We start from the raw sequence: 13,274 nt of genomic DNA on the forward strand, positions 1-13,274 counted from the left end.
TGGTGTCATATAAGGTCAGCATTGCAACACTGTTTTAAAAGTGATTATAGTGAAAAATTGGAAGCCATGGACTAGAGAAAACTACCCAAGAAACATAGCAGAGTAATGACCTAAATGTCATTTGAACTCTTTAATATTTTACCTATGTTTTTTGTCATTACAAATGAACACCAGTCACACTCTCTGTGACCTTCTGTACTTTGCCAATGGTAGCTCTCCCAACAACTTGACTCAAACCGTGACTCAAGAACAAAGGATGAGCTGGAGTAGCTCTCAGCAAACATCCACCCTCAAGCTGTTGACAGGGGCTGTTATATAATTCAGACAACTTCCAGCACGTGAATCACCACTTCATTGTGGTCAAAGATACTACCGAAAGCAATATTCTCTACTTTCAAAATGCCAATAACCTAATGTAATGCTTTTAATGTGTGTGTCTCTTCAAGGTCATACTTTCAATGTTGTTATCTATTGCTATAGGGCAGGGGTCACCAACCTTTTTTAGGATGAGAGCTACTTTAAAAAAATAAAACAAGTCAGGGGCTACTTTTACTCCTCTTTTCTTTGTTTTTTGCAGTGTATATATTTAGCACATTTTAACATTATTCTATGCTGACCTTTAAAGGTAGGGTAGGTAAGTTTGAGAAACCGGCTCGAGATCGCTAGAATTTGAAAATACACAACCCGGAGAAAATCTGCCACTTCCTTACAGAGCCCCTCCTCCAACACACAGGAACGCGCACATGACCAATGAGGGCACGAGATAAGTTTGTGCACAGATGGAAGGCTGACAGGCAGGTAGGCCATCCAGTTATTTTAGCCGGGCCGGCTAAAATGATTGGTCGTGCTTTTTACAGTACTACAGCTTCCACAGATGACATTTTTTTATGTATTTTTTGTCAAAGCACTTAAGATATTCATTGCTATCGGGATGTTAAGAGCATTCCATGGAATATAACAAAAAGTGTATCTCGAGCCGGTTTCTCAAACTTACCTACCCCACCTTTAACCTCTGTGTGCTGTTTGGGTCTGTGGGACCTGTTTTCAGTGTTTACTAAAATAAAATGTATGCAATTTAATTATTTTAACCTGCTTTATTTGGGGGTGGACCTCACCTCCTCTAGGGGGGTCCGGGGGCATACAACCCCGGGAAGATTTTTTTTTAAATGTTGAAGTGAAATGCATCAATCTGGTGCACTTTGAGCACAACATGAATTGATGGATACAGCTCTCAACACTCATATGAAAGGGAGCTGTATACTTTTCAATAATCCAAACATCTTTAGAATATGATCACAACCAATAACAAATCATTTAAACTTGTCTTATGTTACCTAGTTAGTATTCTTTCTTTCTATTTATGCATATTTTACTAATCACTCCCCTTTTAAACTGTTTTTAGTTTTTACTGTCCTATAGTACACATTGGAATGATGTCTTACTTTATCTATATTAAATAGATAAAGGTGTGCTCTCCCTACTGTAGCTCTCTGTCTCGCTCGCTCACAGAGGCTGTGTGCTCCTCCGTGGCGATGACGGCTTGCGTTAAAAAATAATAATAAACATATTTGTAAAGTGGGGGGACACAAACGAGATTTAGAAAAGTGGGGGGGACATGCCCCCCCTGTCCCCAGTGGAAATTACGCCATGCGTGTGTGTGCGCCAAGTGCAATAAATATATATGCAAGTTGCAACACACACACAGTAAAACTCTGGCCCTCATGTGCTGTATAGGCTGGCACGACTAGCTGTTCAATGGGGCTGATGTGTTGTAGATTCTGCCAGAAGGAAAATCACGGTCCTTATGAAGCGGAGGGCTGCCGCTCCACATTGCTTTTCTTCCCGACTGCAACGCTGGTCCCGCAAATCAAGCAAGAACGTGATTGGTCGATATTCATTGTGGGGCGGGGGGAGGAGGGGTGTTAGATAGATATAGAGTTGTATTAAGTAGATAGAGTTCGCTATGATTGAGGTTTCGTTTATGCATAGGGTAGATTCTTTTAATTACATTTCCTTTTTTGTTTTGTGTATTTTTTACATTTTGGATTTGCATGGCGAGCTATTATTTAGAACATGCCCCGCGGGCGACTCACGTTGCCCCTGCGGGCGACTAAGTGCCCGCGGGCACCGTGTTGGCTACCCCTGCTATAGGGTCTGGTTCTCTTACATCTTACTGTGCTGAATATGATTTTTTTTATGAACACTCATGAACAGTCCAGCTGGAGCCACTCATACAGGAAATGTAAACTCTCCATTTAAAATCAGATAAGATTATCTCTCAAATAGCATATGTCTTCCAAGAATAAAACTCTCTTTGACTTGTCACATGCTTGAAATGTTTTAAAGTGTATCACGCTTCAATTTGGTGACAACATTGGAGAATGTGTCCCTCTCAAGTCCTGGTGTGAACCCATACCTGCTGCAGAAATATTATTCCTCAGCCAGTCTGATCACTGCTGACCTCTTCCATTTGTGCTGTGTTTTAAACGAGGTGGAATGTAAATCCAGCCGGAGATTACTAATGCCTAGCTACTGAGTGTTGTCTGCACTGCAGTGCTTCCACATGCATGGACACACACACACACACACACACACACACACACACACACACACACACACTCAAGAGCATACTTTCCGTCTTAACACACTCACTCTTAATAAATGCCATAATTTCTCTGTGAGAATTGACATTAATGGCCACAGAGGACAAATGCACTTTGGTGCCGCCATCAGTCTGCATGTGGTTCATTTCTTATTAGCCGGGCCTGACTCAATTTTCTCGAAGTCACTCCGAGGCCCATAAGCAACAACTCATGCAGCCGCTCACCCAATCAAAATGAAATGATCACTGCGTGATTTATTAAGTGCAGACGAACTGTTCATCAGCAACGCAAAAAGTTGGTCTACATATTGTCTCAGTCTGCATACAAATGCTGCGGCAAGGCCAATAACAACAGCAGCGTCTCATCACTTATTCATCAACAAAGAAATGAAAAGCAAAAGCATGGGGGGGAAACATGCTCCAATGACTCTTAATCAAATTATGAAAAGGAACTATGTGTTTTCACGCCCTGTTTGTACCCGTACCGAGCTATTCTCCTGTGTCATGTCAATGTCATGAGGCTAGTTTAATTAAGGACGTGAGGAATGAAGGGGAAGTAATTTTTTCAGGTGAGTTCACATTAATGTGGCTCTTTAGAGAAGAGGAGAAGAGAGGGGAAAAGAGGACAAATGAGGAAAGAAGATGGAGAAATGTTGAGAAAGTAGAGAAGAGGGAAATGGTAGACGGAGAAAAAAGGAAGAAAACTGCAGTGCAGGCAGGGGAAGTGGGAACGAGGAGTGTTAGCATGACATCAAATGATCTCTTTGACCAAAACAGTTACAGGCACTGCTTGGAAGAAAAAACGCTCGGCAATAATGCAATACAACAAAGACAGGGAATTTACAGCGGAAAAAGAGGAGATTTGGTGGAGTGAGGGGAGTGTGTGCACCAAGTAAGACATCTCTGAAGGGCTTTGAACATGACCTGGTTTCGTCTCCTCCATGTTTGCATCATATTGTGTTGGTGCCAAAGATATGATCAAACACAGTGTGAGTCAGCTTTCAGAGTTTCAGTGCACACAGAAGCGATGCAGCCCTGCTCTCCTGGGGCTGTCTTCGGGGAGTTATCTTCCCTTCAGTCTCAGGAAAGATGACTTGATGATGTGTAGGAGGCATCTCCCCTTGTCGCAATATTTGGTGTGGTGTGGTTAAATCTGTAACTGTGCTTAATGACATCCATAATAATGTTCCACATTCTTGAAAACATTGAGAGAATTGCATGATTCTTGAGTATTTTCTAAGACTGTGTATTCAACTAAAACTGACTCTTATCTATTCAATACCAGATAGCTGGCTGGATATTAATAGGCAGCAGGGAAGAGACACTCAGTGAGGCTGTTTGGCACGGAGCATTTCCCCCCAAAACCACTTTGTTAATGAATACATGTTGTTGCAATGGCCACTGTTTCTAAGTTTAGAGTCAAAGCAATGCAAAAGCTGAGATGATTCTCACAGTCATGCAAATGTATGGCATGTTACCTGCACATGGTTTTACTTTACAAAACATTTGTTTTAAGCTGTTTTAATAGGCCAAAATATGTCTGCTCAGCTATCCTTTTTTTGTGTGCATCTGTTGCCTTGTGTTCATTGCCTCACTGCTTTTATTTTTAAAAGTATGTTACCACTTTGTAAGCAGTAACATAGCTACTGTAAGTTTAAATTAGTTTTAAAGTTGATTTTATTTTCCCCTTCTTGTTCCAATGGACATCTGGAAAGATGCACTTTTTGTGTGTTTCCATTGTACACTTTTAGAGCAGATTTTAATTTTCCTACTCTTTTATACTTACATTATACCTCCTTAGAGACTGGCAAACTTTATACATGAAACTTTGATAGTGTTGTGAAGTGCCTAATCATATTTCTCCAATGAATTCTTATTGCATTGGGATGCTGATTTAGATATGTTTTTTCTGTCTGATAGCCAACCCAAGTTGACCGACGAGGTTCTGTTGTAGAAGTAGCTAAAATGGCCCCTAGCTGAAAGGCTAACCTGATGCTTAAATCCATCATTTACCCCAATGCAGTTTATTTGCAAAACAGGACACTGAGACTCCAGTTAACCTGTCCAGGAGAGCTGGGAGCCACAATTGAATGTGCATTGTTGTGGACACATCCAGAACAGAAGCAGTAATTTGTTAAGCTGCGAGGTATTCAGTTGTCTGCCTGGCATACTCAGTCAGAGTTTCTGCCATGTATTGCTAGCCTGGTGGCCTGCCGTGAGTGTTGTTGTTGAGTAACAATATAAGTTTAGCAGCACTGTGAACGTATCAATGCAGTGCGTGTACAGCTTCTTTCTCAATGAATAAAAGCTACAACACAAGCTTTGTTTATTCCTACCTGCCAGCTGCTAAAGTGCAAAGGGTAAGCCCAGCAGTTAGCAAGTCCGCTTTTCGAGCATTTTCGAGCAGCAGTTAAACGTTTATTTATCCACATCTGTACTGCAGCATGTTCTAGTCTGTCCCACTTGTTCTTACTCTTATGCCCTGTGTTAGTTGTTCAGCACATCCTCCTGAAACACAGAATGTATTGTGACGCAGCGTGTTCTTTGGCAGCTTTTTAATGAGGGCTGTCCCTAATAAGCGCACAGTGCCATACTCATGCTGTATCTAATGGTAGGGAACTAATGTGGAGTAAGCAATGTTTGAGGAAGCAGTCAAAGCAGCAGCCATTTTTTCCAACCCCTGAAATTGTTTAGCCAGCTGGGACGAAGCTAAATGAGCTCCTTGATAAGGTTGTAAGTGTGTGCGTATTAGGACTGATGGAAAAAGGAAATCATTGGATCAAACAGAAGCCCAGTGGGTTATAATGCCCAGACATGTATGTGTACTGATTAAACATTGAGCTGTAGGTAATAAGCCAGACCTGTCTAGGTTTATGTACACTGAAGCTGATGCCACTGTGTGCAGAATATGAATCAGCTGGGTTGAGATGACTGTAATGCTCCCTAATCCTTTGTATCAGGTCTCGTCTCGCCCGTCTTAGTCTCAGAGCAGAGCATCAGTAAGATCGATAAAGTTTGATGCTGTTGTTTGTCTTTTGTATGTTTCTAAAGCCATTTGTGGTTCCACTTGCAGCAAAGTATGAGGACATCAAATATAATGGAATAAGGTGTTCGCCTTAATAGAGCTGTTATTGCATGTTGGTGCTTTTAACAGATGACCACACAGTGTACTCGATTGTAAATCTATACATTTTCTCAGATTTTGTGTAAAGGATTTATGTCAGTGTTCATTCGTCTATCCATCCAGTCCTTTCAATGTATTGAAAAGGCAGCAGTTCTTCAAGGCTGATGCTAACGTCAGCATGCTAACATGATTGTGATATTTCAGTCTGGACGAAAGAGGTGGATTGACCGACTGCAGACATGCATTGCCATCAGATAGAGTGGCAACCAAGATTGAAACAGAATCAATTTCCCAGAACTGCCTGGGCTTATCTACAAACACATATATTGTATCATCTATTGGAATATCAATCATAATGAATCATAAATCCAAGTGAATGTGGTTAACACATAAAAGTTCACATGAACACTGTGTGGGTTTAAAAACTCGTACTTCAGATTCATTGCCAGTGGTGCATTTTCTAATGATCTCTTTCTGATCTAATATGCACGATATATGTCCTACAGTTATTAAATAGTATATAGCCACTCTTTCCTGTTCTAGGGCTAGGTGCCACTCTGGTGTCATACATCTCGGGGAACTGTCCCAGAATCTGTGGACAGCCTCAGAGATAAAGCTGTCAGACTAAATCCTTGAATCTATTTGAGAATATCTTCTTGAGACAGAGGTAGGGAGGGGGACTAAGAGAGATATTGAAGTTGTCAGGGAGGCGTGTGGTGCAGTGGGTTGTGCGTTAATGTTCGAATCAGGGGGTCCAAACAGGTTCAAACCCCACTGCAGTCAGCATGTCGTTGTGTCCCTGGGCAAGACACTTGACCCCAAATTGCTCCTGTGGGGATTGCCCACAGCATTGAGTATGTAAGTCGCTTTGGATAAAAGCGTCTAACAAGTGACATGTAATGTAATAATGTAATGTCATTGAGGAGCAGACAGAATGGTGGCCAGAAGCATTATAGGAAGACGTGGAAACAAGTGAAGTGGGATGGGAAGCAGTTGAGGATGATAGGAGGGGAAAGAGCACAGCATTGATTCAAGATGTGAAGGTTTTGGTGTCAGCAAGAGGCTAACAGCTGCTCCAAACCTGGTGGCTTGAAAAGGTTATTCTGGCAGCCATATATTGTTCAGTTGTTAGTGCTTTTTGCTAATAGATAACCCTGGATGTCTTGTAAGGCAGGGGAATATATTTTATATGCAAAATCCCATTTGAATAAATTATGTTTAGTGCATTAAAAGCTTAACAGTTTGCTTATAATCATAAATTGGCCAGTATAACAATCTTTGGTAAAACACTATATGGTATGTCATAATGACACACTTTCACTAGCCAGTAACTGCTACAGTTAACTGGAGTTATCTCCTAGACCCAGCTCCATCATGGATTGCTAGTTAATAAAGTTCTCTACTGTACCTTGGGCACTCTGGTAGTCTCGAGGTTAAGGGGCCAACCTCGCTTAAAATTCCTTCATTTTAGAAAATGTATCAAAATATTACAAACTGTATTTTGGTTCCTTCCTATTCCAACATGGTCTTGCACCTTCATTACGTAAACACTTAATGTAAATATTCAAAGTCGATGTTTAAGTTCTTGCTTGCAGATGTATATGTCATGACGGTTTCTTGTAAATAGTTTTACACATTTAGAAAACTTAAGAAACGTTGGGATTTCCACAAAATAAAGTTGTGAGAGTTTAAACAACACTTGTAAACATGGAATGAGTTTGTAAATTGATTCACAGTTTCTGAAAAGGGATTTGTCTTGTCAGGGTGGGTGGGTTGGTAAGCATTGTTTGCCAGGGTTTGTGATGTTATTATGGTGTTGCAGCTGTGAGAAATAAACAAAGCCTTCTCAAGACTGAATGAGAATTGCAAAATCAGTAAAACTCACATTTACAATTCAGTTCATTTGTCTAGAGTCAACAGATTTTCTCAAACTAAGTAGTGAAAGCTTGCGATGTTAAATCACAATATCGGGAGTTTAAGACTTGCCTCGTCATTTAGATTGCTGCCACCTCAGTGTGATTGACAGCAGCTGAATGCCTGCTTGGCCGAAACACATCAGTCATGGCATTATTTGCTGAAACAACACTTAGTGGGTGTTAAATAATGGCTGTCACAAGCCAGAACAGAAAGTGTTGCTGAATAGTAAGTAATACATGACTCATTTCCACAGTGTAAAAATATGGATGATAAATGTAATCTTGACATAATGTGGTGGCAGCTCAACCTAATGATGTATGGCAGCATATGTTCTCAATGTAACCCTCCTGTGGTGAAGTTATTCTTCCCAATGTAGGTTTTAATAGACAACTCTTTTCATTTAATGATTCTTCAGATTGCACTCTGTGAGCTACTTGGGGATCATAATGATCTGCATGGGTATATTTAATATTAATATGTTGCTGATTATGTCTGTGTCTCCTTGTATAGATTAATTATAGCTGCAGATACTTACTGTGATATTTTTGTATTTACTCCATTAAATTAGTTTGGCCTTATGTGATAATAGATGGATGGCACTGAATTTTACATTTCAGCTGCAATGAGCAGCGAAATGTGGATATTTGTGAATAAAAGGATGAATAACTACATATTAAAAATCTTGTGTGCTTAAAGGTGGGGTAGGTAATTTAGGAGAAACCAGCTCGAGTGCGCTAGAATTTGAAAATACACAGCCGGAAAAAATCTGCCACTTCCTTACAGAGCCCCTCCTCCAACACACACGAATGCGCACATGGCCAATGAGGGCACGAGATAAGTTTGTGCACAGATGGAAGGCTGACAGGCAGGTAGGCCATCCAGTTATTTTAGCCGGGCCGGCTAAAATGATTGGTCGTGCTTTTTACAGTACTACGGCTTCCACAGATGACATTTTTTTATGGATTTTTTGTCAAAGCACTTAAGATATTCATTGCTATCGGGATGTTAAGAGCATTCCATGGAATATAACAAAAAGTGTATCTCGAGCCGGTTTCTCAAACTTACCTACCCCACCTTTAAATAAAGTACAGTAATACCATAAATTTAAAGGTAATCACCATTAGTTTGCAAAAATATAATAAACATTCTCAAAGAATAAGCTCACTATATTTTACTTTTGTAAAACGATTTCAAATAAGCACACAGTCTGTTTTTAGCCTTCAGTCCCACTCGGAAGTGTTTTCACAGATTTTCACAACCTTTTTGCTAGCAGGGGCAGCTGGAAAGACTTGCTTTGTTTGTTCTTCACCTATTCCAATTATAGAGCTATACCCTACCGTGGAGTGGGCATTACGATTTCAGAGGACCCTGCATTATGAAGAGGATAAGCCCAGTCGGTGACAGAGTTTGTGTATCAGGGAGTAGATAAGGTCATGAGCTGGCAGAGGAAGAGGAGGTGGAAGTTGAGAGTGAGGTGAAAGAGGAGGAGGACAGAGATGATGATTGTTTCCGTAACCCTGTCTCTGCCAAGTAGCTCAGTTGTTCATTCAAAGTGATCCTGGACTGCATTCATCCTGCTTAATTACTAAGCTCCAGTCATAAGATTGCTCTTTGCAGAATTAATTGTGTTTGAGTGTGTATGTGTATGTATTTGTGAATAATGAGGCTTAAGTGGATTTGCGCTTGTAATGAGCTTTGTGAAGTGATGAGTGGAACTTTGTTGTTGAGTAAGTCGTTCGATAGGCTGCAGCACGACATAAAGTCACAACCCTGTCCAACGTAAAGACGGGGAACTAATCAAAAGGAGATAGATCACTGAGTGGATGACATTAGCTTTATACTGTAGGAGTTAGGGAATGCACAAAACTTTGTTAAATTACTTTTTTTAAGTAAGCACATTTTGTCAGTGACTTAATGAGGGTCTACACAGACACTTTTATTCGGGAGCTTTTTTTATGTAGAGTGGAATATTTTAACAATCCTTAAAATATGTTCTTGTACGTAATGAGATAATTTAACAAGATGCTAGTGTTACGTATAAGAACAAGTTGTGCTTTGAATCCAGCACTAATGTAGTCTTTTTTAGGAGTTGGGAGTTTCCTACAGCAAGAAACAGAACATTTTAGAGAACGTAAAATGTTATTTCATGTCATGTTCAATGCCGGCATTAATTTGTACCGATCTGTATCCACTGTATGCATTACAAGGATTCCTGGATCAATGGATGCTCTTGTCTTCCCAGTGACAATTAAATTGTTTCTCATTTCATTACAAGTCGATTCTAATCCAGGAGCACATCCTGCCGTTTTTCTTTGTGTGTATAATGAAATGGAAAAACAAATGATGTGCTCTGCATGTAAGTAACGATATGACTCGTCGTGTCTGCCAATCTAGAAATCTTGTTAAACTCCCTGCAAACAGAGAGGAAGAAAAAGTGGCAAATCTTATTTCTTGATTTAAAAACAGGAACAAAATGGCAGTTTATTGGGATTTAGCATGCGTGTAAGCAAATAAACCTCATGTTCACATGTGTACTTGCTTCTGTTTCCAGGTGAACACAGCCATGCATGAGGCCAAGCTGGTGGAGGAGTGTGATGAGCTGGTGGAGATCATCCGCCAGAGGAAACAGGTCATTGCCGTGAAGATCAAAGAATCCAAGGTAAAGTCTAACCAGGAAGCCTTCAGACCCTTTTCAGTTTTCAGCTCATAGTATGTACATTTGAGTTATATTACAGACTGTTTTTATTAAATTCCTATCGTTTTATAAGTATAGCTATTCCAACAATTACGTCACACTGACAGTTGAAGCAGCCAAATTGGCCAGTACATATTTAAGGAACTCAACTCGAGGTCATCCTCCACTTGTGCAGAATCAGTGTTTTTGTACCAGACAATAAATATGACAGCAGCAGCACTGTGGGCAGAATATATTCATTATAATATCTGTTATTTGTTGGCTGTCTCTGTAGTTCTCCACTTGTTATCCCAAACAAACATCACATGCAGGCGAGGAAAAAGAGAGCCGTAACGACCTCTTCTATGTAAACAGACCATCTGAATGTCTGTAAAAGCCTTCATGGCAGATGATGGCAGCAAAGACTGTTTTGAAGTTGCTGCAGGAAATACTGTCCAGACATTTACAGTACGTGTGTGTGTGTGTGTGGACATACACTTTATGAGTGGTTCGTTGACGTTTAAGGGCTTCAAGACAGAGGCAAACTCTAAATCTCACCCTCCCAGAGGTGAAGTTTTAAGTGCTTGTGGAAGATCCTCTGAGGCAGCAAAAGAGCTTTGTCGAGAGATGAAAGATTTCCAAACACTGAACCCAAGGACCGCAGTAGGTGTGTGAGTGTGTGTACGGGTGAGAGAGAGAACAAGTGTGTCAGAGTGTGTCCGCAGTGATTGCAGACAAAAGGAGCGAGGCTTGTTCTCCTGAGAGTCTTGCTCTGTAAAAAGGCTGTCTGGTAGAGGAGGGAGATGCAGGAGTCACAGGAAGGAAGGAAGTGCACAGGAAACACCAGAGGAGCGCTTGATTGATGCCAGCCTGCAGGGTACTATTTGAGTCTTTTTAAGGGTCAGGAAAGATGAATGAAATGCACCGTGAGTATTTCAATTAATCAGAAGTGTGTTGAAATAGATATTTGAGAGGAGAGGAGAAAAAAGTAGAACACTACAGCAGGTCACGTAAGGGAAGGTTGTTTAAGGCATTTTAGCTCAAAGTGTTGCAAAGGAAATGTTGAGAGGTGAGACGCAGCAGGATAACAGGATTATGAAGGTGTGATGATGGCTAGCTGAGCACGCTGCTCCTATTTTCTCCCTAAGGAGACTCAGCAGACATGCCTAATCTCTCCCTGCCCAAACAAAACACACACTTTTCCCAACTTCTGGTGTGTGTACAGTAAGAGCGTATTTATCATGTGACTGTGCTTGGCTTCTCTCTGTTAACTATTTAACTCTTCTGGAGCCTTGAGGATTAACAACTCAAATCTGTTTAGGGTGTTTAGACAAATCACTTGATTTCTAAAAACAGCCGTTATTGGCAGAGTCGTTTTAACCTTCAGTTTACAGGTTTATGGCTAGTAGATGTAAAAAACAACAGCATTATACGTTTATTTAAAGTGGACCTATCATGCTATATTTGAATAATATAGTGTAGGACCATACCTATATAAGGCATATTTATACTTTTTTTTTTTCAAAATACCAAACAGATCATGCATTTTAGCCATGCCTCATTTTGCTCAATTTGACAATTTCTAGCTCTGGGCAGATTCAGTGAGAACAGCACCACCTACAGGCCTGGCATATGTACTACAGCGTCTCCAGCGCTTTCGAACGGCAATGGCCGTGGCTGTCTCCTCCTGATTGGTGGAGTTGGCCCAATAGCCGTAGCGCCACTGTCCTGACGTCAGTAAAGTGTTCAAATCAGGATCAGTTTTTATCAGATCCGTTGCAGCCCCTTTTTTAGAGATTTGGGTATGGAGGAAAATAGAGAGGGTTGTGTTTTCTGACACTTGGTGAGTTCCCTGGAACACCGGGGACACATATTCATGTATAAAAGACGTACAAAAGTGCATTTTGCATGATAGGTCCCCTTTAAGTAAAAACCTGTCTGATTACATTTACCTAACAATAATCTCTCATTGCCATGCCAATTGTGACTGCTGTGTCTCAAAAGAAAAATGCAGAAGTAGTGTGTATTGTCTCAGCACCGAAATCCTCTTAATGTGAAGGTCACACTGGATTGTTTGGTGTACAAAGCATGTGACTTCTGTTCGCATCCAGCTTCCTGCGCACAGCCCAAGTTGGTTTCTACTTATAAGTATCTTTCAAGAAAATGGCAAAAATGAATAGTTAATATAATAGACAATTTGGGAAGGGCAATTGTTTTCTTTCCAGTCAGAAGTATAATAATAATTTATGGTATTTATTTTAGCGCTTTTCCAAGGGCTCAGAGTGCTTTAGATTACATATATTAGAGATACAATACACACAGGAGCAATTTAGGGTGAAGTGTCTTGCCCAAGGACACAACGGCATGTTGACTGCAGTGGTGGGGAAGGTGGGATTGAACCTGTTCTTCCCCGGTCCCCCGATCTGATGATCAGCGCTCTAAAGCACTGCTCTAGGATGAGAAGATACCACTCTCACTGTCTATACAATACAATATACATTATAGCTGGAGCTAGCAGCTGGTTGGATTTGCATCACATCAAATAAGCATAGAGTTTAGAAAGAGTGGAAAGAGAGAGAGATAGAAAGCACGGCTAACCAAGTTAACCAACTAGCTTAATAAGTTACTGCTTATCTGTCCAAAATGAGATGCAAATAAATATTGAGCACAGAACAGATCTTTGTTTGCTCAAAATAACTTGTTTTTTGTGCAACAATAATTACATTGTACAAAATGTAATTGATGTACTTATAAAATATATTAAAAATATATGTGCTCAAAATGTCCCATTATCCTGAACATATTAGTTATGATTATTTATATTTCAGCTTCAGACAAGATTGTCTTTATACAACATGAAACGCTCACACACACACACACACACACACACACACACACACACACACACAAACACCATGTCATATTGGCCATTATTCTTAGAGAGAGGGAGTAATCAT

The 13,274-nt window shown here is 40.4% G+C and overlaps 1 protein-coding gene across 5 annotated transcripts in view; it reads left to right on the forward strand.

Annotated features, from left to right (window-relative positions):
- The window catches only part of mid2 (midline 2), a 139,730-nt gene that overhangs the window by 98,908 nt on the left and 27,548 nt on the right, over positions 1-13,274 (forward strand). For all 5 annotated transcript variants that reach the window (XM_034137659.1, XM_034137668.1, XM_034137652.1 and 2 more), the window contains one exon: positions 10,195-10,302. In XM_034137659.1, the coding sequence (XP_033993550.1) occupies positions 10,195-10,302 (108 nt within the window). The remainder of the gene's footprint in view (positions 1-10,194; positions 10,303-13,274) is intronic.

The sequence above is a fragment of the Trematomus bernacchii genome, unplaced genomic scaffold (assembly GCF_902827165.1).
Source record: "Trematomus bernacchii unplaced genomic scaffold, fTreBer1.1, whole genome shotgun sequence".
Classification (NCBI taxonomy): domain Eukaryota; kingdom Metazoa; phylum Chordata; class Actinopteri; order Perciformes; family Nototheniidae; genus Trematomus; species Trematomus bernacchii.